This window comes from Cyrtonyx montezumae, unplaced genomic scaffold (genome assembly GCF_038088225.1).
Source record: "Cyrtonyx montezumae isolate F1298 unplaced genomic scaffold, pur_monq_1.0 scaffold_22, whole genome shotgun sequence".
Lineage (NCBI taxonomy): Eukaryota > Metazoa > Chordata > Aves > Galliformes > Odontophoridae > Cyrtonyx > Cyrtonyx montezumae.
In genome coordinates, this window is record NW_027071959.1 from 4225454 (window position 1) to 4253093 (window position 27640).

Below are 27640 nucleotides of genomic sequence, written 5' to 3' on the forward strand. Positions count from 1 at the left end.
AAGTATTATTTAACTGCTTTATGTGTTAATGTACTCAGGATTCCAATCTTATTTCCTAATTTGTGCTTCCTAGCTTTTGCTCTGTCCCAGAGCAGCACGAAGATCAGCCCTGATCTCCTATGGAAAGAACCAAGGACCGATGATGTCCCAGAACAAACTGATGAGCAGTAACGTGCCTCAGACTCCCTGCAGCCCAACTCAAGTGAGTGCTGTGAGAGAAAACATTTCTCTTCCTCTGAATTCAAAGCCAGAAGCCTGCAATTAGATGATTTCTTTTAAAAGCAAACAAAAGAAAAAACCCACAAGACCGCTTTAGAGCTCGGTATTTATGTAAAACATTCTTGGCAAAGTTAAACGTCATACATTAGTACAAACCTAAAAATTATTCACAAAGATACAACAAGTTCCATCCATCAGATCTCACGAGCTGTGCTGGGGGACTGCTTCCCCTCCTCTCCTTAGAGATGCCACTGTCACATTTTGCAGAACTGAAAAATAAGTTGTGATCCTTAGCTTGCATGAAGGCTCATAGCGAGACTAGATTGTACTCCCATGGGGCCTGGCCCAACTTTTTTCCTTCTCTCCCTTATTCCAAATATCCTACAAGCAGCATGGGATAGTGGATGTACAGGAAGTGCACAGGAGTGTTATGCCCACTGCTGTTGTGATGAGGAGAGGCAGCGTGCAGCCCCTTAGAGAAAGAATGTGTCGTTACTGCTGCCCTAGCCTTGTTTTTGCTTTCATTAGCCAAAGGAGTGGTAATGCTCTGACTAGGTAAAAGAAATGCAGCAATGGCATGTCCAGTGAGGCCTCTAGCAAGCAAAGTGGATGAATGCAGAACGCTAAAAAATAACACTGCCAGTCCAAATCATCAAGTATCCAAAATACTGTCTACATGAAAAGTTAAGACAATTCATATTGGAAATACAAGAATACTAAATTATGCTACATTAAAAAAAAAAAAAAAAACATCTTAAACCACAGCACAGTTGTAGTGTTGCACCCACATCTTGCAGCTTTACATTACCCACTGCTTCTCAAGGACACGAGTCTCCATGTATTCTCTTGAACGCAGAGAGAACTAAGATTTATCCTTTCAATTCTGTGTTTTACCATCTAGACAAAAGTTGCAACCAACACTACGGAAGTGCTTCTGTGTTGACCTTTTGCTTTCCCAACTCCAGAGAACAGTTGCTTGGCTATGCAGTCTAAACCTGTAACGTTGTCGTGGCTGTCACGCCGTGTCAGTGCTTCAGGGGTTCTGCAGAGGGGGAGCAAACAGTGAAGTCACTCTGTCACCTCTTTGGGGCTGAATCCTAAAAAAAGCCATCCCTGGATATTTCTTGCGACAACAAAAACAAAGTGTTGGTCACTGGCAAGAAAAGTAAGTTCAACGTATAAAAAAGTTGATAGGTCCTGCCATGAATTTACAAAAGCTATCCCTGAGTGACTCTGTCCTGTGTCTTGTAAGACCTCCTACCTACCTTGTAAGAGGAAAGAGATGCTGTTCCACCTGCAGCTTTGCATTATGCTCTGCAGTAACACTGATCTGCTCTGACAGTGCCATACTATAGCAACGTTTGAGCTCTTCTCTGTAGCTTAGAAAGTAAAAAAATAGCCACGTTACTTCAACACTGCTGGCATCACATATTTACACTTTAAATAGAAACGTTACCTTTTCTGAAGTAATCAAAATATATCTTTGCAAAAAATTTAGAGTGTGGGATTTTACAAAAGAAAGAGAGAAGGTAAAAAAAGCTCACAAACGTCTCAGTACCTTTCCTGGGACTGTGGGCCCACAGGATTATTTGGCTTTGATTTTCCTGAAGGGGATGTCTTAGCACTAGGTTCTCTGCCTCCGCCGTAAGCCTCTTTAACGCACTGGAAGATGCAAGAGGGAAGCCTGCTTTGTGCAGATTAGTTAGGGGTTACCTGCGTGCAATGAGTTCTCTGTAAAGTAGTGAACAGCAGCAGCCTGATGCTGCTCGTGTTGTTAAATGGAGTCACAGGGGTTCAGTAAGCTGACAGAAGGGCTGAGAACGTTAGCTGTGTTTGCTGTATGTGTGCCTGTCAACTAGTCAGGTTCCAGTCCTGCACCTGAGCAGTCGTAGCCAAAAGCACAAGACAATCACAAGTCACCAGCCTGGCCTGGGCAACGAACTGCCGAGAGGAGGACTTCCCCTTTGCATGGGTAACACTTATTCTTTGCAGTCCTACTGCTGTATCAGCACCTTTTTTCCCACTAGTACCTTGTACTAGTGATGTCTGCATGTTGTGGCTGTGTCCCTGCAGCACAAACTGAAGGCAATTCCACAGACTTCCACAGCACGGTCTCTTGGGAAGTATTTATCTTCCTTACTCCAAGGACAGGTTTAGGGGATCCTGGTGGTGTCTCCAGAGGCGGGGGAGACGCGAGTTGGGCAGTGAGGAGTTGCTTTAAACTTTGGCAAAGAAAATGAAAGATACACAGATAGCTAGCTATCAAGTCCTTGTGTGTTCCAAACTCTTCCAAGCGCACTTAATTCATCTTTTGCTCTCGCTTCGAGTTCCTGGAGGAGGTATTTTCACACTTGCTTTTGCTGGTTTGAAATATTCTTTTGGCATCTTATATGACAAATGAAGACTTGTGCCTGAAGTCACCCTGCAACGAAACAGTTCTGGGTGTGGGATGGATGTGGTGCCATTCCAGCCCCCCCCCCTTAGTTCCTGCTGCCCACAGCTGCAACGTGCCCACAAAAGGCAGATGCCAGCAGCATCACTGAGCACTGCAGCCTGTAGGTAAGGAGGGGGAGCACCAGTCATACCAGTTGGGTGCTCCCACTCTCCTCCATACCAAGGTGTGGCAGGGTGCTTCCTCATTCCCTCCCCAGTATCTCTGCTAATAGGGAGAGGCTTTTTCTCATCTTAAGCTGAGTGATCTAATCAAATCCCAGAATGCAAATTCTCTTGTAAAAGCATCATGGCCTACCCACTTAATCCAATGATACTCATCCTAAGGGGGTCAAGCAGTAAGAGAACTGAGACACGGCAGAGCTGTGTTTTATAGCTTTTGGCATCAATCACTTCAGGCAACTTAAACTGTTCATCATTTCTAAGGAAATGACTCAGCCTTTACCCTTCTGTTTTCTCCCTGTTCTAAATCCTTGTTTCTCAGTAGTGTTTGCTCTTAGGAAGTCTACAGGCCCTAAAAAAACCTGCTAGTCCTCGGCCCACCCTCTTCCTCTCCAAAGCAGAGAGATGTGAAATGCAAATCGTTTGTTACCTCATCATCTGTCCGGATATAGTTAACGCCGTCAGGTTTTGCTGGAGTCTTGTAGCTGAAATAAAGGGAAAGATCTTACTTCTGGGACAAGGAGACTGCAGGATTTGAGGGGAAGTGGTGAGAAAGAAGAAAACGAGGAAGAGCGCTCCAGTGAGAAGAAAGCAGTGAGAAACCTCTCAACACTGAACACAGAATAAATCTATCTGGTGAGAATCTTGCTTTTTCCATCTATTCTCTTCTACAGATTCTGCAAGAACACCAAGGCTTGTTTCTGATCTGTGAGAAATTCCCATCTTCAATGCTAATGCTGTTGTTTTTAATGTTCTAACGTGCATTCCAGAAGGCTTGTTTTTCATCCCAAATTTAGGTTTTAAGTCACAACTGGTAAGATTTCCCAAAGAGAGCCTACTCTTTGGCATATATTTGCTATGCACATCCTGATGCCTTGAATTAATTGTGCAGTGAGCTCTGCTTGCTAAGTTGTGGACCTCTGTATGCCAACGGCACAGTACCTACTGGACAGACACCTACAGCTATTTAATTGTGTTGGTCTCCTCTGACCATGAAAAATGTGAGGATATTAAAACACAGCTCTCATTCCCCTGTCTGGTCCTGGTAGTGAGCACAGAAGGAACAATACCAACATTCTCCCTGAGGCAAAGAAACCTTCTGGTGTAGTGCTTACAGTGGGGAACTGAATACTTCGAGAACTATCGTCTTTGGTAGGGAACTAGTAAGAAATACATGCAGCAGGATGGCTATAGGAATGTTGGATCCCAGCTTACCTTTCCCCACTCTCTTTACTGTTTGCAAAGTAGCCCCTCCTGTAGGCACAGCAGATACCAAGAGTGATGAACACCAGCACTGCCAGCACCACCAGGACTCCACCAATTATCCCACCAATGTTGAGGTCATCTGACAAAGAGAGAAACCATAACCCAGCAATTTTCTTAAGGCAGTGGCAATATTCTAACTCTAAGTGCACATAAAATAACATTTCTTATGTGTCCAGTGCGAACTGCAAAAATTTCTAAGACTTATGACTTATTCATTTCCACTCAGGAAGGACTCAGACTCCTTCCACAGCACAGAGCACTTCTCTTCTGGCATAATAAGGAAAATGAGCAAACCTTCCTGCTCTCTTGTCTTGTGTGTACCAGGTCCAATTGCATCATCCACTGACTGCTACGAGTAAAGATTGTCTCTGTTCTTCCTTGGATAGTTTGGATCTCTTTGTACCATTCTCTAGATGTTAAAACACTTCTGGAACCTCTCTGGGTTGTGGAGAGTGGGTTATACAGCAGTACTGCAAGTTTTTCTCCTTCAATGCTATTCAGCTTTGAAAGTACCATGCACAAACCTGGTCCAGATGCTTTCCTGGACAATTCAGCTGTGTTTGGGGCTAGAAAGACACTCTACAATGTCCCCTTTCCTCCCCCGTGGTGATGGTGGTTTATTTACAGTGAAATATTAATTAACATTGCCAACGATTATGTAGAGTCACTCACAGACTTCCATCTCCTGCTCTTCACACTTGGCAAAGCCAGCATCGTTCGTTGCAATGCAGGAGTAACGGCCCGTGTCACCTTTGTGCACGGCATGAAAAACCTGGGGAGGAGGGAAGGGTTATTTAACATGCTGAACATGTAAAGAAAGCAGAGCCAGAGCTGCTGCAGGGATTCACAGGGAAAAGATTTCAGAGAGGGAATTCTCTGTTTCTGAGAGCTAGCAGTAGAGCAGCGTGGAGGAGCAGCTCTTACTGCACCGTTCTCCATTTGCCAGACTTCGTGGTGGGCCATGAGACACTCTCCTCTCCTCTTTCTAAAGAGGCAAGTGGTATCAGCAGTGACCAAACAGCAAGAGTAGTATCTCATCATATTCATCTTCCCTTTCCAAAGTCATCCAGATCCCAGAACAGCAAACCCTCCAACTACCCCTTCCTAGAAAGCCATGCAATGACTTTTTTCTTCTCCGAACCACTCTAAAAATAACCTGCCCTGAATCACAAGTCTTGATTACATCCACAAGGACATTACCAGAGTGCCTGTGGCAGGATTCAAGCTGTAGGAGGAATTCTGGAATTTGGCATTTGATTTCGTGTCTGGTGATAGAGGTTCGCTGTTGCGGTACCAGCTGTACGTAGACTTGGGGTAACCCTCATTCTCGTGGCAGTGGAGGGAGGCTGTCTTACCCACGGGTACAGCTTTAGGCACTGTGCATCTCGGAGTCACGGGTTTCACTGTGGGAAAGACAGGAGCCACGTGAATGACAGTGCTGAGTACAACGAGGTGACTCTGGCACGCTCTGGGAGGAGGCATCAACACCTCCAGCTATTTCCAGATGGTTTTAAGCAGCAAGACTGTGTTGAATGCCACTGTTACAGCTCTGGAGAGAGAGCCGAGGCCTCTTCTGTTAGCTAGCAAAGGTATCTGCACCCGAAGCAATACCTTGGACTGTAAGCTGGATATTTATCTCATCTATGGTTTTGGTATCAGAAGGTGCTGCCACTTCACAGCGGTACGTGGCCGTGTCCATCCGGGTGGTGTTTTTAATCACCAGTGATGTCCGGCTCAGGATTTCTGCTCGAGTTGCAAAGTCTCCTGATACAGAGGAAAGAGAGAGAAAAATGTCACAAGAGTCACATCACACTATATGCATCTGAATGACCCCGGAGGCCAGAGAACCACCAAAAGGAATTTGATGCTCTATAAAGAGCCCTTCTCTCTGCAGTGACCACAAAGGAAACGAGCACTGCTAAGTGTGTAAGAGAGTGAACTGGGAAGCACCACCCCAAATCTCAAAAATTGGCAAAATTGGGACTTCCACATCAGCCTCAGATCTTTTGGAAGGTTCCTCTGGATGTGGCTGTTGGTCCCATTTAAAGTGACTGCTATCTTGGAGTAGTTCCAGGTGGATTTCACACGGAAAAATTGCTGAGGTCAACGTCTGGTCCCGAGAGCCCAGGCACACAATGACCATGCAGGGAGCAAGTTCTGGAGATGGGAAACTGCAGCACTGACTCTCATGCTCATCTCCTGCACGGGATCTCTCTCCAGCTCTGGGACTCCCTGCTGAGAGCTGCCAGCAATGACCTGCCAGAGGGCAAAGAACAACCTGCTCTCCTTCCACTTTGTGCTTTGACTGCTGAGCTCTAGTTCCAGAAGAAAGCAGCCAGAGGTCCTCCCTCTTACAGACTTTTCTGTTCTCCCTTCTATTTGTTGCTGAGGCTGTTTGGAAGTCTTAAGAGGACACTGAGTCTTCGTACCCTGCATTTTATTGTCAAAAAATACATAAGAGGTTTCGCCATCTCGAATTTTCTTCCACTCGATTCTGGGATCTGGTGTTACTGTGGATTTAATAATGCAGGACAGCTCAACACCTAGAAAGAGAAATAAAGGGAATACGGATTAATAAGCAGCAGCTGTATTTTTGTTCTGCTTTAAGCCATCTCACACACTGTTTGATTAGGAGATGCTGCCCACAAAGCAAAAGCCTTCTCTTTCATGTGCCTCACAAACAGAAACACTGCTGGGTTCCAGGAGCTGTTGGGGAAGATGGACTTTGGCCAGCAAAAATAATAGCTGTACAGATAGCAACTATGGAGAGAAATGAACACGCTGTTCTCTCCAGGCTCTAACGTATGGCAAACAAGACCTTCTGACAGGGTGAGCCCACAGCGTTGTCTTGCTGCTAATCAGAGCACACAATGTGAGTCAGGACAGCAGAGTCTCCCTGGGTGGTGTCTGGTCATGTTCTGGCAACACATCGTCTGCCTGAGTGTCCTGGGGATCACAGTGCCCACGGAGAAACTCGAGGCATCCAGTCCCCACGGAAGGAGGCTTTGCCATCTCCATCTCCTCCACAGAAGGCAGCAGTGCAGCAGAGCTGAGTGGTGGCTCACTCACACTGCTTGTCTGTCTTAGGATCAATCTGTAAGACAAGTTTCCCCAACCCCCTTTCAGCGTACTAATTGCAAGGCAATGGCCTTTCCTCCATTTGGGATCCAGTTCAAGAAAGCACTTAGGCATGCACTTTACAACGCCAATGGCTTTCAGGGGACTTCAGCAAACTATTTCAATCAAGTGCTCTGCAAAACAGAGAGAGATACAGACTATTCTTATGTGCTTTGCTGACTCTCAAGCTCTGGGCAGCCCTGCCTCGACCAAGAAAACAGACACCACAAGCAGCAAGCAAAGCTGTTCTCCATGGTTTGGGCTGGAGCAAAGCTCCAGGTAGAGGGCAGTGCACAACCCCAGGGCACTCACTCTGGAATTCCTGCACCACGGGATTGGTGTTGCTGGATGTCAGCTCCACGGCCAAGAGTCTGCAGCCTGAAAAAACAAACAGAAGGGAATAAGAAATAGCACAGCTCATAAATCACCCGGCGAGAAGCACACCGCCTGCTGGGAAAAGCTCTCTGCCAGCTCCAAGGGCTAACTTCCCTACATAGAAGCTGCTCTGTGCTGCTGATGCCAGTCCAGCACGACGGAGTTTATTTAGGAGCTGCGGTGTAAATACAGGAAAATCTAATTGTTAGAAGCAGCAATTAAAGAGGGTGATTAGCATAATGGCACAAAACCAGTGCCAGCACAAGCTGCTTCCCTGTGCTTCACGCTTGTTCAGAGGGCAAAGGAATTCTCATTCTGATAACGTGAGAATGAATGCATTATTCTGCAAACGAAGCCAATGATTGGGAAGAGAAGGGAAGCAGGCCAGTCTGAAGGTCCCTGCTCAGTTCCTAGAAGACAAAACGTGCCAGATCTCTAATGCGTGCTGGCTGCACCTTCAAGTACTTTAAGACTTTACGATTAATTAATTTTAATTAAGATTTTAAGTGTGGTACTGTAAAATGCAAGGTAGAAAAATCACGAAAGGACGGCAATTCAGGAGAGAATGAAGGAGTTCAGCACTTTGGGTTCAGTCCCAAGCCAACCAATACTGGCACAAAAGCTCTGTCATGCTGCACTCCATCCTTATAACACAACTGTGGTGGAAATGCTAAGTCACAGCCTGAAGCAGTGATGGAGCACCTGGTGGGAAGGCGGGAAGCCCAGGGGAGCTCAGGTGCATGCAATGCACCAGAGTGACCAGAAGGGATAGAGCCAGGATCCACTCCCTCCCAGACCTCATTTAAGGGTTGGCAGTGGAAGCAAGATGATCTTGCTGGAGATCCCTGCCTACTTGAGGCTTTGCAAGTGTAAGCAGTTTCTTTCCTTTATTTCTGTGCCCGCAGCTGCTGCATTTGACCAAGCCCTCACTTGCTGCAGCCCGGGGCCTTGTTATCCTGCTGTCATTGCTGTGCTTTCCATTGCATTACAGCAGCCTATTTTCTTTTCCTGTCCCTTCTGCCTTGAACCCCAAAGCATTTCTGAATTGTGAATGTTTCCCATTTGTGCAGGCCTCTTCCCCCTCTTACATATTATTTTCTTTTGAAAACTTTGCTTTCCATGTCTTTTTGCATATCACTAGAGCAAGTACCACCAACACCCACTGCCTTCACTGGGCATCTGATCAGCACAGTAAAGATGATGGAAATGAGCACCTCAATGACACGAAAGCACACCGTATCTAAAGGTTAAGACTCTCTCAGAGTAAGAAGAAAAAAAGAAAGTCATAATAACTCTGAATAGAAAGCAGAAAAAGCAGCTGAAAGAAGAAAAAAAGATCTTCAACATCACGACCAGACAGCTGGGAATTCCTGCATGCCGGCCTCCAGGGCAGAAAGCTTTTGGACAAAGGGAATAAGTGACAATGCAAGGACAAAATGCCTTTGGTGGAGCAGATCAGACACCAGAACGGTGAGGCAGTGCTCTGAGAAATGCCCCAACTGATGCCTCTTTCTGCATAATTGAAATGCTCTCTGGCTGTTCTTACCATCCCTTGTTTGCTTGATGCTGATGCTTTGCTCAGTGTTGGTTCTCAGCTTTATGCACCAAATACCACTGGGGAGATCTACACTTGGGCAAGGTTTAGGAGCTGCCTGTGTGCACAGAATGATTGTTATTCACCAAAAAGGCAGTGGGAATGCAAACAATGAGCCAGGCCAGCAGAGCTGCTCTTAGGACCTTGGCACCTTTCCCCTTTGTGTGTTTAGGGCCATATGGGAGAAATGCGTGTGGAAGAAATGGGAGGGAAAGGAACATGAGAGAGGTTCCTCGTTCCTTACAGGACACTTGACCTTCCCATTTTTTTTTCTTGTTCTTGTTTACAAGAGATCACTTTTCAGATAAAAAATGTGCCCCACCAAGTAGATAGCATGGTAGCACTCTGACTGTCTTCTGATCTTTGAAGGTCCCTTCTAATTGAGCTATTCAATTCTGTCTATTCTGTTGCCCTACAGCTACAACACAGCTGCACGTGGAGACAACATTACCATGATCTCACATTATTCTGAAGAAGTTAAGGCTCTAGGAGCACTTTTCCACGTCAAGGGGACTCCATCAGACTCTGCCCCATCCCACTTCTCAGATGTCACTCCCAGCAGGATCTTTCTCCTCCTACCCAGTAAACACAAGAGCTTTAGGTCTATCCCTCAGGTGCAGAGCAAGATGGCAACAAATTCTAGGCAGAAGCTGAGACCTTGGAGACTGCATGAGAGACTCACATTATTGCATGTATTGACCGTGGGCAGAGATCAATGCGGCTGCTTAAATCACAGCTAAGCCAGATTTATTCTTCTGTGCGTGGCACAGGCATGCTCCATGGCTGCAGCTGCATGAGGCAAAACTCCCCAGTGACCACACGGATTGTAAAGCAGGAGCAAAACATCTTTACAGCCCTTCTCAGCATCACTTGGAGGTATCCCTTTCTCACCGTTCTCTGTGGGGTTGGAGCAATCTAACAGAGGCAGTGTTTCCCAGCTGCCAACACTCTGCTGGGAGCAGGGAGGCATCTGCACTATGTCACACTGCTCTGCTGCTGGCAAGCGTTGTCTCTTTGGTGTCTGTGCTCCTGCATTGCTTTGCTTTCTGTTACATCATCCTCATCAGTAGCAACTGTCACCCTTAAGCTTGTTCCAAAGATGTTCCTTTAGGCATCGTTGGGCCCGGTGCAAATAAGCAAGGAAAGCTCTACGTTATGTAAATCCCACTTCAAAGGCCTCAGCAACAGGGCTGTGCAGGAGAGCTGTGCATGGGCATGCACTCCTTCCCAGAGCAGCGTGTGTGCCACAACAGAGGCACCCAACCAGATCTGTAGTGTGGGTTCAGCCAGACATATGGTCGAATCCCAAATGCCAGCAGCTCTCCAAATAGAAGGCAGCAAAGTCTGTGGCGTATTCTTGTGGCACTTCTTGCAGCTGAAGAGAGCCAGCCCGTGCATGCTGCTGTGACTCATGCTATCTGAATCACTTCAAAACGCTGCACTGAACCTACAGAAGAAATAAACTAGCAGCTCTGTAGCTGTGTTAAATCTCCTGTCTCCGCATGGGGCTCAATGCAAAGCCTGACCTTCTGTCTCCTTCCACCCCAATCTGCTTAAAATTTCTAGGCAGAAACTTGAAGAGGTGGTAGAATATTCCTTACATCAAAAGGATGACCAGGAAAACATGAAGCTGCTGCCAAGAGTCCGTGCTGCAGCACAGCAGAGCCCTGTGCCAACGGTGCAGTTACCTGACACTGCAATTTGAGTTAACGTGCTGTTAGGTGCAAGCAGAACAGAAACGTGCACCCACCCAAGTAACAAGAACATGCCTTCCTTGAGGTGTCCATCAGCCACAAGCCATCACTCAGTGTGCAATTGAAAACACGTGGCAGCCATGTGGGAATGCTGCAACAAGCCACACGCCTCGCTAAGCATCTCTGCTTTCTGGATGGTTGTGCAGCACGAGTGCTGTGAGGGTGAGAGATACACTGGGAGGTGTAAAAAACCCATCAGCCCAATGCTCTGCGTGTCAGCACCTTTGTGAGTGCCCTGCCAGCACCTGGAGATGGAGTGAAGGGAACACTGCACACTGCAGAGGTGATGGAGCAGTGGGAGTGAGATGCGATAAGCTGTGCTGGTAGGGCAGCCCAGCTGACCCCAGCATTGTCCCTGTGCTGATTAGGAAGGGAAATAGCTGTTCTATTTGTGAGAAAGCCCCAGAGGGACAGCAAAGGAAGCCGGTGGCTCTGTGCTGGGCTGGATAAGAGAAGGAAGAGGGAGGCAGGTTTCTGTGCACAGCTCGCTTTGAGGAAAAGGGAGAAAACCAAAGAAACATCCGACCTTCTGCTCCACAAAACAGCCAGACCTTTTTCTCTTTGCAATTCAGGCTCTTTTCCTTCTTTCTGTCCCCAGTGCATCTCACTCCCTATTCCACAAGGCAAACCATGCTAGTGCAGCCAGGGTGGGGTGGGATGTTGTAGGAATGAGACACCAAAAAATGCCCAACCCGCTCTGGCTCTGCCAAGCTCTTGTCCGACTGTCCCTTGACTGGGGCTATAATAGCAGCTTAAGTGACTTAAATGTACTTGTGAACCACTGCTTTCAGCCCCTGCTTCCAGTCCGGGAGGAGCTGGTGGTCCCCCTGCTCTTGTGCTGATGGGGATGTCTTTGGGAGAAGAAAGTCTGCATCGAGGATGGCTGGGGAAGCAGCTAGACAGAGCTGCACTCCCTTCTCCTACCACAGCTGTCTGCAAACACAGCTGTAGAACAAAACCTTAACCCATTTAAATCACTTAATTTAAACCATCACCTTCAAGACCTGACTGTATTTGCTGCAGATAAGGCCCATTGCCATCCAAACCACGCACACGATGGTTTTTTTTCTTTTCTTCCCCTCTTGTACAAGAGGATTTACTGTTCTACCTCCTAATCAGACAGCAAAGCCATTGGTACGCAGCCAGCCTACGCACCCACACTCAGTTGTGAAACAAGTTGCTAGCAAGCAGATACAGAGCCCTCTTAAGACAAAAGCTTCTCCACTAAGCAGCCTCCTTCTGCAGATAACCACTCCTCTTCTCTCCCATGCAGGGAGGGAAGTGCACGCATTTGTCTGGTGAAGACCACACGGTGTTTTCTGATCGTTTCCCAAGGTCTGGTTTCGTCGTGCTGGGTTGCAGTTGCAGACATGCTGCCTCCAATGTCCATCTGACAAGGGCTTCTGGAGGGAAGAATTTCACAACCTTTGGTTGCAGCCCTGCTCGAGGCAGCACAGCACATTTAGAGGTGAGATATCAAGGCACTGCATATCTGCACTTTCACAACAGGACAGCTTATTCTCACCGTCAGCTTTGCTCACCATCAGATTTGCACACCACCTGCCCTGCAAACCCAGGGGCCCATGCCAGGAGGAGGCATCATGAGCCACGTGCTACAGCTGTCTGAACAGGTAGCCTTCGAGCTTACTCAGTGTCTCAGCATAAGCATGAACCCTTGGCTGGGCATGTTGAGGTTGGATACTGTCTACCAGTAGGTGCTTGCACTCTCTAAGAGGGCATGGATGCTTTAGGAGAGGCAGCTGAACGAGGTGGCAGCCTGGGGAGAAAGCTCCCAGCTGGCAGTGCCTGGATGTCTGCTGAGATCCCCATGGGCAGTTTCCCCTCGACCATTTTCATCTGTTGAAGGGCTTTACATTCACCAGTTAAGCTTCAACCCTCCCAGTGTGCCCTCCAGCTCGGTCCCCTTTCACTGGGGGAAGGAATGAGTAAGGAATACACTATACCAGCGTGCAGAGGAAGTATGACTATGAGATCTGGAAGAATGCCTTACAGCAGCAAAATTAAAGACTGGGAACAAAAGCGGTGAACACTAAAGGGAAGTAAGGATATCTGCACAGGGCAAACCTGAAACCAACCCTTCCTGCCTATTCCCACTTGCCTTCCATTGTTTCCTTGGGCAGCCCCAAGAATTGCCATACAGGCACATCCTACGTTATTTCTCACTTCAGAAAGTCCTCTTCCTCCATCAGCAGATGCTGATACCGAATTAGTGCCAAGTGGGAGGGAACCAGCTGATAACTGATAAGAGCCAGAGGCAGTGGTCTTCCTCCTGTCCTCTCCCTTCCTTGCAGCAGACAGATGTTAGTCTCGGGGTAGAGTCAGGTCAGTGATGCACAGCAAAGAGCTGTGGCCAAGACCAGGGAGACAGAAAAAACTGTAACGGGAAAAGGGATAAGTTCCATTCTGGCATACACATACATATATATAGTTTTAAATTAATGGTCTGGTGTGGGAATTTGACTCAAGCATTGCAGAGAATCCCGTCAGCCAACGTGATGTTTTCCAGGCCGGATGCCAGCCGGTGCACAGACTCGCTCTCACCAGGTATCTGACCTTGGGAACTGGGGTGCTCCATACCTGCCTGACCCCAGCTTTTGATGAGGACACATATATCAAAAGCTGCCTGGACTGCAAAGACGGGAACTAAGCGGATATGCTATCGGCACCAGGCTTTGCAATGCTCTTTAGTGTCTGGCTGTGTCCCAACCATCAATACAGAGACTCGCAGGGTTTTAGCCCATAATCCTCTATTCCTCTGTCTGTGACTCTAATCTCCTGATCCCCCGTTCTCCTCCAGCCTATAGCTTGACCAACAAAACACAGATCTGGTGTTCTGCTTATCAGAGACCGGCAATGTCATCTTCCTGAGGAAAGTGGGAGTTGGGAAGAGAGCAGCGGTCCTCGGAGCCGGAGCTGGGAAGGGAACAGGAGAGGGCGTGAGCAAGCACACAGAAACCATTTACAACAAGACTGAAAGCAGTTCCCTTCGTAAGAACTTTCTTTCAGAGTTCACAGTATCATTTTTCTCTCTTTTTCTTTTTTCCTGGGGGTAATTCCAGCCTCGTGTCTAACGCACAGCAGTGAGGAAGGCCGGACGCCTTCTGCAAGGCAGCTCTGAAGCTCTGCAGCGAATCTGTCAGAACAAAGGATGCAGATTTACAAAGGAAAAAGGCACTGGGCAGAAAGCTGTGTGAGCCACACACGGGCATGAAGACGTGTGAGCTGGGAACACTGCTCCGGGGGCAGCCCTGATCCAGACTAGCAGATCTGAAGAGACTTAGCTCGTTAAAATCAGCCAGCACGGGCTGCAGAGGGGGGGGTGCAGTGCAAGGCATGTCCTGGATGGAGAGGCAGCCCCCGTGGAGTCACTGGCAGACAAAGCTGAGGGACTAGGTGCAGTGAGAGCACCATCAGGGAGATGCTGGCCTGAATGAGCAGGAGGAAAGCAGTGTGATGTCAGAGGAACAAGGGAGGAGGGTCATTCTGGATGTCCCAGCATGGATTCCTGACCCAGCTTGTTTAATAGAGCAGAAACAAACCCCGGCAAGGAGAGGTTAAAAGACTCCTTGTCCTGGGGGAGCTGTACGAGCTGCACATCCGAGAACCAACTTCTCCCAGACCCTGACTTGTTTTTCTCCTCAAACATATCTCACTGCTATTTTTAGCAGAGCATTTTCTCAGCCGAATGCTCCCAGCTGAGTGCTGGTCAGGGGCCCTGGTCCCAGCAGAGGAAGGTTTGGTGTTCCCCACACACATGGTGGGGTGAATGCTCTCACAGACCCCAAACCCAGGCAAGGGACTGCAATCCAGAGCAGATGAAGACTGTGGACTGAGCTGGTAACCATCCCCATGCTATTGTTGAAGAGCATGAATGGAGAGAATGGTAGGAAGGAGATAGCAAGAAACGCTTAGGCTGACTCTCATAGTAAATATTTGCTTCTCAGTGCTAAAATCTATTTGGATTCCTTCCAGCACCTCCAAGGGAAACAGTGGAAGCCTTTTGTTCATAAAAGTGGCGACTAAAATCGGACTGGATAAGGCTTAAGGAAATACCTCTCAGAGGACAACCCTGCCTTGGCTGCTGGAAACAGATGAGGTAACTCCCTTCCTCTCCTCTGGTTCTCCCAGGGCCCCTCGTTCCCCCCCAGCCCAAGTGCTAACCTGTCCATCAGGCCACTGCCCAGCTGCTCAGAGCAAGCTCGGGACGTCCGCCCGCGTGCAATTAGCAACACATCAATTAATGCCCAGGACACTTGGCGGGGAAGCAGCGCCTGTAATTTCTTTCACTTACAGCTTGATTGAATACCTGCCTGCCAGAGATGGGCACATAAATAAATGAAAAGGCCAGAGCAGGGCACACGGGTGGACAAATACATCAGGAATGAGGTTTGTCTGTGCTTAGGAGCAGTTCCAGCTGGGGGAGCCCGGGTGATGGAGCGCTCTCAGTGCTGTGAATGAAAGGAGGAGCGGATGCACTGCAGAGCAGCAGCAGTCGGGCACAGCAGAGCTGCAGTCAAGGAGGTCCCTCTAACAATGGCCCCTTCTTGGTCAGTGTATCTGTTGTCTGCGTGTCCTGGAGTCGTGTCAGTGAAGCAAACAGATTGGGAACATATTTGCACTCCCCACAGCAGTGTGGAAGCCAGCCCTGATGGAGCAGAGCAAGCTGGGCTCTTTTCTCCTCCCTCTCTCAGTGCCAAGTTTCCAGCTCTGCTTGAAACCTGTGGCCAGGCCCTCGTTTGGCAGGGGAGAAGGGAGGGGACAGGCAGGGTCAGGAAATACTCAGCTTTCGGCTCATGCTTGCAGCAGCTGGCTACAAGAGAAGGCAGCAGACTGACACAGCCACACAGCTCTGAAAGCCCCACAAGAGATTAAATCTGGCACCGTGCAACTTCATCCTTCTCTCTGAGCTACGCTTGAACAAATGGGCCTGAGAGGAGTGATCACCTGGGCAGCCCACAGATGCTGCACGAAGGCTTGTCCTTCCAACTAAAACCTTCACAAAGTTCCTCCAAACCCAGCAGGAATCCCAGGAGCCCAGAGCCTCACTCCTGACCTTCATGTACATGTTCAAAGCCACGGGCACTTAACCTTTGAGGCTCCCTTGAAAATCCCAGTGACAGCATTTTATGGACGAGTACGTTTTCCCCTAACATCTGCCCCCGGTATCAGATGCTGCCAGAACCTCTCTCCTGGCTCCGCTCCCAGCTGGAGGACAGACAATGGGCATCTGAATGCAGTCTCTGCTTCCCCTCCTGCACAGCCTGGGGGAGATGGCACACTGGAGCCAAGGCAGCACTGAGAGCACAGCTTGCCAGCCAGCAACACATCTCTGCACATCACGGCCTGACACTTCTCTCCCAGTGCAGCTGAACCACTGGCTGCAGTTGTTAGTGGACATCCAGGCCAGCTCTGCTGGGCACTAACTCCTGGCAGCATCCAGCTAACCACCCTGAGCCTTGTCAGCACACTGCTGCTGTGTTCAGCCCGAGCACGCTGCGGATGGGGCTCAGGTCAACCCCCCTCCTGGGTTTCCACCTTTGCTGTCCAGAGCAGTGGTTAACGGACCTCTCCCACACTTCTCTGCCATGCCAGCTCTCCTGGAAACACACTGCTCACTTCTCTCACCTAACTGCCGTTCACTGACCCAGGCAGTGTGCAGGACACGAGGAGCAGTTCTACCTGCAGGAGGACTGACAGGAGGTCGGTCAGAGCTGCCCTGGATCCTCCTAAAGACCCACGGCTCTGTCTTGCTAGAGATAGCACTGCTGCTCACCTCCCGGAGCTGCTGAGCCTGTTTGGCACTGTTGCTGCTTCAGAGACAACAACAAGGTGAGAGCAACCTGTCTAGACACCAGTTACCTTCCATCAAATCCTGCTGCCACATCAAAACACCACCACAAACAAGCCTACAAACTAGCTATGTAATAGCCCCTGGCTCTCCCACGCCTGCAGCAGCCAGAGGCAGTCAGATCCATCCCATCGTGCTTCAGAGCTCACCCAAGCACTTCTGAGAGCAAGAAGAGATGGGATAAAACATCTCATTATGATGGCTGATTGGACGGTGCCTTCATCCTTCTGCTCAGCATCCACAGTGGGGCAAAGTCAGAGCAGCTCAGGTCGATGCTTGAGAGACCTTGAATGCAAGGGGACAGCAGCACGAAGGGAGCAGGAGAAGTTTTTAGGTCCCTTGAGCACAGGTTACCTGCAGTCAGTGCTCTGGGGAAGCACCAGCCCTATGCAGTCACTAAACCAGCAACATCTAGCTGATTATTTTAATGTGGGCCCTTTGAAATACCTTCTGCGTGAGAGACAGCTGGGAGAATCCTGTCTGGCTTTATTCTATCTCAGGCAGAAACAGCTTTTACTTAGCAAACTGCTGCTAACAGCTCTGTCTCATTAGTCAGTGTTTAGGGAACCAGGCTGCAATTGTTCTGAAGCCTGGTGCTGCAGAAAGCCTTGCTAATGAGGTCTAAAGGAGAGATTCCTCCTGACAGGCCCACAGTGACCCAGAAATCCGACTTAATTCCCTGTCAGTGAAAAGTGCTGAGTAACAGCAAGGTGCAGGGGCACTGGGGGCTGGTCGGAGAGCAGGGCTGTGGCCTCTGTTCACACTCTGGGCTGTGATGCAAGAGCTGTAGGGTGCAGCTCAGCTGTGTGCTGGCTCCCAGGAGTCTGTCAGGCACATCAATGGGGATCTGCTGTGGGAAGGCATGCCACCACGTGTAGAGCTCACACAGCGCTGGGAGTGGGAATCTCTGCTTAACACAATAGGAAAGACAGGGATGCTCCTCTGGAACCCCCTCAGTGGCAGCAGCTGGAAGTGGGCTCTGCAGTGCAGCAGGGTTTGGCTCCTCTGGATCACAGTCCCTTACAAACTGTGCCAAGAACTCTGCCAGGACCCTGACTCAGCGAGCTCAGCTCTTACCCAAGTTCCCAGGCCTTGAGTGTGTGTCCCGCAGCTCCTAAACACCATCCACACGGCTACCAATGCCATCAACCTCATCCTGCCCTGGGAGCAGCATCCCCTGCCAGGCTGTGGGCTCATGCTCTCTCCTCTGGTGGATGCAGGATGAGCAGCAGCTCTGCTACAGCAGTGAGCGTGCCCTGAAGGTGCTGTTAAGCTTTTCACACATTCTGCCATAACCACTGCTCCTTATTTCCTCGGAGAAAAATGCAGCAGGCTAGCACAGGCTTGGTCCACAGACATCCTGCTTTCAAGTGGTTTGCTTTCAGCAAGCAGACCATGTACCGTGGTGAGGAACCTCTGGGCTGCGTGGCCCAAAGCCAGCTAGGGGAGAAGATGAGGTACAGGACCCAGCAGGAATGTGGGCTGCATGCAGCTGACCTTTCAGACCATCCCCGATGAGGATTCTTGCAGGCATGTGCTTGCCACCTGTTTCAGACAGCAGACAAGGGACTCAAGCAGGAATTCTGGACTTGAATGCACAGTCTGTTAAAGAGTGGTCTAAAGACTCTCACCCACGTGAAGCTCTCGCTGATGTGTGCTCCGTAACAGGCCTGGTGCAGAGGAATGCATCTTTGCCCATCCTGTGCAAGACTGCTACTCCAATACTGCCCATGCATCTGTGTTTAAAGCACAGCTCAAATCCACAAAGAACTGCTGCTTCAAAAAATCACCAGCATCCAGAGACAGTCTTAAAGTGACCAATGATGGGGAGCCGCTTCCGAACACCCGCTCTGAGATGCTGGGAAGTAGCATGATCCCAAAAGACATCAGACATGAGCCCTTCCTTTTCAGGAATTTCAAGCAGGGTATCTAAGATTACCAGCCACTTTGGACCAGCTAGGACCTAGCTGCCAGGTCGTGTTGCTTCTGACTCCGTTTTCCTGCTGACACCTCAAGCCAAGCTCCTCGAATGTCAGCTCCAGAATGAAGGGCTCCGAAGTGGAGCTCACTCTGCATCTTCCCTGCAAGGGCTCTGCTGGCACAGAGGAACGATCTGGCTCAGAGACATGAGGAAAAGACATATGCTGTGAATGGAAGGACCAGCTTTATTTTACCAGCCTGTGTTCCCACCAGAAATGTGCTTTAAAGACTGCCTTGCAAAGTAGGAATTAAATCCAAAGGTGCCTATGCATCTTCCTTGCTGTCATCCCATTATCAGTCATCTCCAGCCTGCTCCAAGCCAGAAGATGAAAGGATGGTAACACCACTTATCTTCCCACTTAAGAACATGCTTAGCAGCTTGCTGCTATAGAGGATACTCAAGCCTGGGGAAGCAGCTGTAAATTCTGCAAATGGGTTCCCTGGCATTTCTTTGAAGGAGATACTACTTCTCAAAGAAGGATATGAAAAGGAAACCAGGGAGGGAGGAGAAAAGGGAAGTCTTTGTAGCAAAGAAAGATGTCGTGTCAAGAACGTGAGGCTGAGTGACAGATGTGAGACGTATGGCATGTGTTGTGTCTCAGAAGTGACCGAGGATGAGCCAGGAATTAAAAAGCTCTTGGGAAACATTTAAGCAGACAAACTTGTTTGTCACCAGACCACAAGAAGCTCCAAAAACACGTTCTCCTCGAGACTGTGCAGTGCTACAGCCAGGGGGAGGGATCCCGTTACACCATGCGGGCAGAGTGGCTGGATGCAGCCCAGCTCCAGCTCTAACAGCTGAGGCCAGCTCGCTGCACAAGTCCCCCGTGCCTCTCACATACAGCTGATAAGAGATAAGCCTGCTGCCTCATCTCTGGATTTGACCCTCACCTCCTCTCTTCATAGAGCTAATTGTTATCGCAGCAAACCTGGGTCCAGCTTGCTTAGCAGCTGAGTCAAACCCTCCAAGCTGCCAAACAGAATCTGTTCCAAATATCTGCAAAAAGAGGAGGGCTCGAGGAGCCTGCCCTGGCAAGGAGAACAATTGCTGTTGTGGACCAACAGTGGGCTGCTGGTGGGCAGCAAGCACGCCTCGCTGCCGTGTCAGGGAGAAGCTCCCAGGGCTTCTCATGCTCACAGAGTGAACTGGAATCTGGAGTTGCCTCTGTCCCCTGGCAGCGCCCCAGTGCTTACCAGGACTTACCAGCCCTGCTGACGTGGGCTCCGTGTCAACCAGCTCAGCTGTTGACACGGAGCACTGAAGATGCAGTTGATAACTGGAAGAGGGAGTGCCTCAGAAGATGCTGCCAGCCAAAGTGCAGGCTTCAAAGGGCTTATCTTGCCCTGTGTGGGAGAGGGTGCCTGTGGGCAAGGACAGCTGTTTGTCCAGGCCCATCAGAGGACTTCTGAGGGAAGAAGAGAGAAGTTAGTAGCTGGTTCAACCTCCCTTTCAGTGTGAGCGAGGCAGAGCTGGAGGCAGAGCTCTGCGCTGCCCTGTTATTTATGGGATGCTGAGAACTGACCAAAATGAAAGGAAAGCAGCAGGTACATAAGGATGCTCACCAACTCACATAGCTGGATCTGCCTGAGGGAGGGCACGTAAGATTCAGGTGGTGATTACAAGGCACTCCAGCTTTCATCTCCAGATCAGCAGCCCAAAGGCAACTCCACCAGTACTGACCAAGCCACAGCCAACTCACAGCAACTGGGTGGTGCACAAGGAGAGAGATAAGCAATTGCCTCCTTGCTCCCTAAGAGATCAGACCAGCGCCGTCTGTGCACTATATGCCAACTCAGCAGAGAAGCTAAGACCAAAGGAGAACACAAAGCAACACCTCCTCTGCTGCAGGAGCTCCTAGATCAACAAGGAGATCCATGGTGGTTGCAGCTAGCCTATCTCATGGCACCCGTGTCCATTCCTGGCAGCAGATCATTCCTGCTCATGAAGGGCTGTGTATTATTCCTCTTAACTTGGCTCCTGGACACCTGAACTAAACCAAGCCCCTCTCCCAAAGGTGGAGGACTCCCAGAGCTGGTCCAGAGGGACAAGTCATTGTGCAGAGCTGGGACTTCCTCTCTGAGATGTGATGTGGATGCAGATGACCTCGCCACAGAACAGATGTCTTCCGGGCCCTAAAAATAACTTCACTTCCAACAACACGATGGGTATAAAGAAATATTTATCTTCAAGCTTTTGCAGAAGAAAAAGATTAAAGCAATGGTTTAAGTGCTTATTAAAAATAGCTGTCGATAAGATCCTTTTGGGGGCATAAAAGCTATTTTGCAGGAGCAGCAAGAACCAGAGGACGTGGCAACACCTTACACATTAACTGGGGAAGCTCCTGGAAACCATTCAACAGTGTTAGCAGCCAAAGCACCTCAGGAGGAAGTCCATTAGCAGGCAGCAATCTCCTTAATGGATCCTCTGAGTATGTGGTGGAGCTGCCTTGTCTATGGACGCTCCATTCTGTCTGCTGCTGTGATTCAGGAGCTGTCAGCACGGCCACAATCACCTGATACTCAAAGGAATGCTCCTAATCTTTCATGCAGCCCAGCAGTGCAGTGGATTTGTCCTTTGGGTTGTCTTTGCTGAGTGGGGACGTACGTTGGCACAACACCTGGGCTGATCCATGAGCAGAAGCCATGAGAAGTCAGACCTGGCTTTTTGGGAGCATTTCTTCCCTGCAAAACAGAGCAGCTGAGCTCCAGCCCACCTGCAGTCTGCCAGCCCCACAGCTTACTAAAGTGGGGCAACAAATCCCCAGAGATTTCCATGGATTTCTGCAGCTCAGCAGCAAATCTTACCTAGGCCACCAAAACACATTTTTAATGGAGCAGTCAAAAATCTGGACATGCTGAGCGTTCCCAAAGCATCACCTCCCAGCCAGGTACAAAGACGTGGCAAGATCCTGGCAGGCTGCAGTTTGCAGGCTCCTTCTCCAAGGAGACAGCTGCTTCCAAGTGAGTGGAGGGGGCTCCTAAAATCCTGCTGATCTCATGTGTGTGTGGTAATAACCGAGGACACGGATGGGAGCAGGTTAGAATGCATTCTGGCCTTTACTCTGAAATCCTGGGATTTATGATTAGAAAAAAAAGCAACAAAACCCAAACAACACGGGAGCATCGTCTGAACAGAATTTAATTTCATCCACTTCATCTATTGCTGCTCTGAAACCTTCATTTCCCCTTGTAGCAGCCTGCACTAAGCCCTGCGCTCCGTCCTGCATCGGGGCACTGCATAACCCAGTACACAATACTATTTTTACTGCCAGCTGGTTTATTTCCTCCTTTACTTTTGTCAGGTCTCACTTATTAAAAAAAAAAAAAAGAAGTTGCTCCTGCATCTGCTGCCTTGTTTTTTTTTTTTTCTGCCAATTGTCAGGTTTGCAACACACAACACCAACCACAATCTCCTTGGATGCCCAATGCAGCAGAGAAGTGTTGAGTGCAGGGAACACCCTCCTGAGCCCTCACGCCCAGCTTTGTCCAGGAATTTGGAGGGCCTGCCATGGGATGCTGTTCTAATGAGAACTGGGCACCAGCTCAATTATGCAGCTGTCTCACTGGTTTGAACTTCCAAGCTGGACAGCTGAAGCCCATCAGAGGAGTCACACAAAGGCTTCTCACAGTGAGAGGCAATCAAAGGCGGCTACTGCTGAGCTCGAGTGCTAACAGACCCACAGCTGGCTGCTGTGGGGCAGGAAACGCCTTGCACATATACCTCATCACCCATGGGGCCAATATTCAGGCCGAGGCCGTGGGGTGCCAAGCTGTGCCACCCCCAGAGCTGTGCCCCACTGCAGAGTGTTGGGTTCTGCAGACTGCCCTCTCACCTCGGGTTAAGACTGGGTTGGGGTTGGCACTCTGAAGGCTGATAAGGAAACACAGAGCTGAGAGAGCATGGTCCACACCCCAGCTGCTGCATGGGGCGATGCTCAGAGCTGTCACTCTGACAGCTTCTAACAGCACAATGCTACTGATGCTGACACAGAGAGGAGACAAACACACCCCTCATCGATTGCAAGAAGCTGATAGTGGGGCCAGATTGAGCGTGCAATTATCCTAATTAATTTCATATCACGAATTCATCTCTTTTTTAACGTACACAGCAGTTTCAAAGCAGGCCACCAGCTTTCTGCACAGAGCAGCTGAGGCATGCTGGTCTGGTTTTTTTGGGACTTGGAAAACTTTGCTAACTGCTTCCCACCGCTCCCACACTGCCCAGTGAGGAGTGATGGAGCTCCTTGGCTCACCAGGGCTTCATGCAGTCGACCACGAAGCATCCTTAGCTCTAAGCGTGCACCAGGAGGCCAGCAGCACTGCAAAGAGTCACAGCCTGCAAAGAGAAACTTCAATCATCTCCTATGGGAGCTGTGGGGAGAGCAAGAGCGAGTGGGGGGCTGGCAAAAGATGGGGGCAAAGCAGCAGGAGACACAGAGCAGGGCCACCCACGGCCATCACCCGTGTCTGTGAAGCTGGACACAGCAGCTCATCCTGCTGCATTTCATTGTTTAGGTGAGGTCTGGCAGCCCGAGCTGTGTTCCTGGTGCAAGGCCTCAGAGTGGGGATGGAGCAGTGAAAAACAACCCGGCAGGCGGGGAGACCTGGAATTCAACTCTTAAAGGAAAATAAACAGATCAGTAAGGAGCCAGAGTTCACCATCGGGGCGGCACCTCTATCCTCAGCTCTTTCTCCCCACAAAAACCCCACATGTCACTCCGTGCATCTCCTCGTGCTTCAATAACCAACTAATTCCTGAAAGCATTCAGAGCTAGAAGGAATGCGTCGGTGTCACGTTCTTTGTCAACAGCTGTAAAGCTGATGAGATCCAACAGCTCCACTGCCCTGGTGCCTGAATAGGAGCACCAAGCCCTCGCGAGGAATTCTTTGGAAGACGTTCTTAAGCATCCGAGTTTGGCTCTCAGAGCTGTCCGTCCCTCTTTCTCACTGCCCCGTGAAAAGAAAGCAACGCTGCAAATAGTTCCCAACAGCAAGTAGCAACATCAGAGCAGCAGGAGAGCTCACAGCCATCGCACCGAGCGATTCCTGGCGCTGACAGCTGACTCGGAGCAGTTGTTGGTGGCTGGGACAGATGGACTTCATATATTAAGAAAAAAAACAATGGAAACGAGGGCTTGTATTTGGTTTAGAAACGCCCTTTGCAAAATGCAACACGCTGCCCGAGCCTCAGAGTTAAAGCAGAGGGAGATCTGAGGGTGCTGAGCTTTTGCTGCAGCCTTGATCTGTCTCCCCATCGAGGGCTGGACACGGTCAGTGTGTTTTATTGTCACCAGAAAATAGCTGAGGATTTTGAGGAGGGCTCTGCAGTTCCGCCCTCGGTCTGACACGTGAAATCCAAATGCTGATTTCCACGGGAAAGCTTGCACCAGGGGCACAGAGGCAGGATGTTTCCTCCACTGATGCCGACCAGTTTCCACCAGTATAATTATGGCCGTGGCATTTCCCTCGTGTGCAGAATCTTTGGATGCTTTCAGTGCCTGGAGCAGGGCATGCACTGCACACTCCATGCTTCACTGCCTCTGTGGCAATGTGCTGAGGCCATGACCAAGAGTTGGGTCCGTTCTGGACAGAGAAGCACAGAACAGGCCATCCCTGCTCTGTAAGCTAAGCACTTGAAGGTGAGATGCCCCCAGGTTTGTTAACACGAGTGCAGTGCAACAAGCATTTCTACCCCCAGCCTCGTTCCTTCTGCTCTTCCAGGCTTACATCTCCAACTCTGAAAAGAGCTGGAAGTTGCAGAACCCACTGTGTTTAAATGGGGAACAAACCCTCTTGCCTGACAGATAAATGCTCCTGGGTGGAGGTGTGAAACCAGTGGGGTCTGCCTGTGCTGAGCAACTACTGCCTGTCAAAGGAAGCACACAAGTAGCTGCAGCTCGTCTCCAGGTTGCTATCTTTTAGGCCAGATTCAGCAGGATGCTAGAGCACACAGAGGGAGGAGAGGAAGTACCCTGCAGCCCAACTGCAGGATGAGCTGGGTGAAATCTGCCTTTTTTCCTCACTCAAACGGAACACCCAAATCCAAAGCTGGGACCTGGATGACTGCGATGCTCCAGGCACTCACCATTCAGCCACAAAGCAAAGAGAACAGAGCCCCAAGCACACGTCTCATCCCAGGGGGGGCTCCAGTGGAGTGCCCACATCTTCTCACCCCTTTCTCTGAATTTTGGGGGAGGATAGAGCCCAAATCTTAACTTTATTCAAAGCCCCGAAGTCTGAAAATCATTAGGAATCCAAGGAATCTTTTGTCCTTAGATAAACTGGCTGAAATATTTCAATGCACTTCAGTCTCCAGCTGACCCGAAGCAGTTATTTGTGTGCACAGCCCCGTGTATTTCAGTGGCTGAACTTTCCAAGTCAGTTGCTGATTGGCACTCTGACCCCACTCCATCCCTTCTCCTTCTGCCTCCTGCCTGGAAAGGGAGGGGGCAATGAGAGCCCACCGGCTGCTGTCCCACCCCCCCCTCCCCCTCCTCCCCCCGCTATTAATAGCCAGACAACAAATGAGCCCAAATTCATTCCTGAGCGGAATTAGCAAATGTTTTTGCAATTAAAACTGCAAACATTCATGCGGGCCCCCGGAACAATAGGCGCCTGTGCCTGGGCTTGAATAGGGACTAGTGTCCGCCCTGCCCGCCTGCCGAGGCTGCACATTCCTGGCACCCTCAGCCCTGGACCCACTCCTCGCTGAGCTCCACGCTGCCTTCCCCTTCTCACCCCCTCCCCACAGCTCCGGGTCCCATCCCGCAGCTCAGAGCCCCTTGGGTTCGGGTTTGGGGTGGAGGCAGCGCTTCCTTCCCACACTGCTCACCTCGGGATGGGACAGCAGCAAAGCATCCTCACTTCGCTGGGACCTCGAGCAGAACAGCACATCCCTCTTGTTCCCCAGGACCAGGGCAGAACATCCCCTTTCCTCTCTGGGATCAGGGCAGAGCATCCCCCTCGTTTCCCGGGACCAGGGCAGAACATACCCTTTCCTTTCCAGGATCAGAGCAGCACACCCCGTTCCTGCTCGGGATGGCGATCAGGGCAGCACATCCCTTTTCCTCTCTGGGATCAGGGCAAAGGATCTCCCTTGCTCCTCAGTATCAGGGCAGAGCATCCCCTTTCCTCTCCGGGATCAGGGCAGAACATCCCCCTTGCTCCCCAGGATCAGGGCAGAGCATCCCCTTTCCTCTCCGGGATCAGGGCAGAACATCCCCCTTGCTCCCCAGGATCAGGGCAGAGCATCCCCTTTCCTCTCTGGGTTCAGGGCAGAGCATCCCCCTCGTTCCCCGGGACCAGGGCAGCGCATCCCTTCCCTCCCCGGCACCGGAGCAGCGCATCCCCGTTCCCGGCCCACCGCCGCGGCACCGCATCCCCTTCCCGACCTCCCCTCATCCCCTCCCCCTCCATCCCCGAGGACCTTTCGGGGATCTCCGGGCCGATCCCCGCTACCCGGCACTCACCGAGCAGGGGCAGGAGCAGGAGGATCGCCGGCCGCCGGAGCGCCATGATGGGGTGTGCGGCTCCGAGCCCTGCGCTGAGCCTGCGCACTGCCCGGGCTGCTGGGGGGGGGAGGGGGGGTGGGGAGGGGAAGGGGGGGCGGCCCGGGGGCGGGGGGTGCCGCGCTCCCGTTGCTGCGGAAACCGGGCGGGGAGATGCGGGGCCGGAGCCTGGCACGTCGGGGCTGCGGAGGAGGCGGCCCCGGGGGTGGGGATGGGTTCAGTTATCCGAGTCGTTGGGGGGTTGGGGGTGTAGTGAGCGGTCGCCCCCTTAAAAAGGGCCGTCCGTGAGGGTGTCGCCTGCGAAAGGCGTGTCACGCCGTGCCGTGCGCGGCACCGCGAACTTTTGGCCGAGTTAAGGCGAGGGAGAAACGCGAGCGGGGATCGGGATCGCGGGGAGAGCTGAGCTCCGGGAGTTGGTTACGTCCCGTGCTGAGCTGAGCTGCGAGTGAGGCCGCCCCGAGCCTCTGCGTGGTCCCCAAAAGCATCTCAGAACATTTCTCCTTGGTTAACGAGACATCAGCGCTGGGCACTCCCCCCAAACGGAGTCCCTGCAGACAGCCGGGGTCAGGGGCCGGGGCTCTGAGCACCTGGTGGAGCTCTGGCTGTCCCTATTTGCTGAGGAGGAGTGAGACCAGATGGCCTTTAAGGTCCCTTTCACCCCAAACCACTCTAAATCAGCCTGGGTGAGTGCTGGCTCGTGCGTCACCGGCTGTCAGTGCACTGTGATGGGGATGTAATTAAGATGCTGTTGAAAATCAAGCAGCTGGAATGAAAGCTGAGCTCTTCTCTGTTCCACGAGCCCGGCAGAGCGGGCAGAAATTAAGGGATGTAAAAACGTCTTTAACTTGATAATGTGGTGGATCTAACTCTCAATGCTAATGAGGAGACTTAAAGGGCTGATCTGAGCCTGGTGAAATTAATTCAAAGGCACTCATCAGTCCTAATGGCCAGATGGGACACCTCGGGGAGGATGGGATGGGGGATGGACTCGCTCAATAAGCCTGGATGGCTTTCAGCCCGACAGCACCCAGCTTTGGGCCCAGCCCCCATCGAGCAAGGAGTCATTTCAACCTGCTCCCTTCAGATTGAGGGGACGGAGATGTAAAATCCAACAGCACAGGCTGCAGCCAGCAGTTAAACATCACCGAGCCACCAAGTTCCTTAACCACACTGAGCGGCAGCACGGGCAGGGAGAGCAGCAAAGAGCTGTGACCTCAGAGGACGACACTGGGGCATCAAACCTGGAGCATCACCTCCTTTTTATCTGACGTTTGTGTGCTGCCCCCGTGGCTGTGTCACTTTTCATCTGCTGTCACTACCACCCAGCAAACAAAAGGAGTCACAG

At 50.6% G+C, this 27640-nt stretch overlaps 1 protein-coding gene across 1 annotated transcript; it reads right to left on the bottom strand.

The window, feature by feature from the left end:
- Positions 1 to 2269: 2269 nt before the first annotated feature.
- On the bottom strand, positions 2270 to 26310 carry JAM3 (junctional adhesion molecule 3). Its single transcript, XM_065738508.1, has 9 exons — positions 26257 to 26310; positions 7528 to 7593; positions 6528 to 6641; positions 5710 to 5862; positions 5299 to 5501; positions 4771 to 4870; positions 4048 to 4177; positions 3263 to 3317; positions 2270 to 2641 (listed from the first exon to the last, which is right to left on the bottom strand). The coding sequence occupies exons 1-9, from the start codon at positions 26300 to 26302 to the stop codon at positions 2606 to 2608; spliced, it is 903 nt and encodes a 300-aa protein (XP_065594580.1). The 5' UTR covers positions 26303 to 26310; the 3' UTR covers positions 2270 to 2605.
- Between the last annotated feature and the right edge of the window lie 1330 nt (positions 26311 to 27640).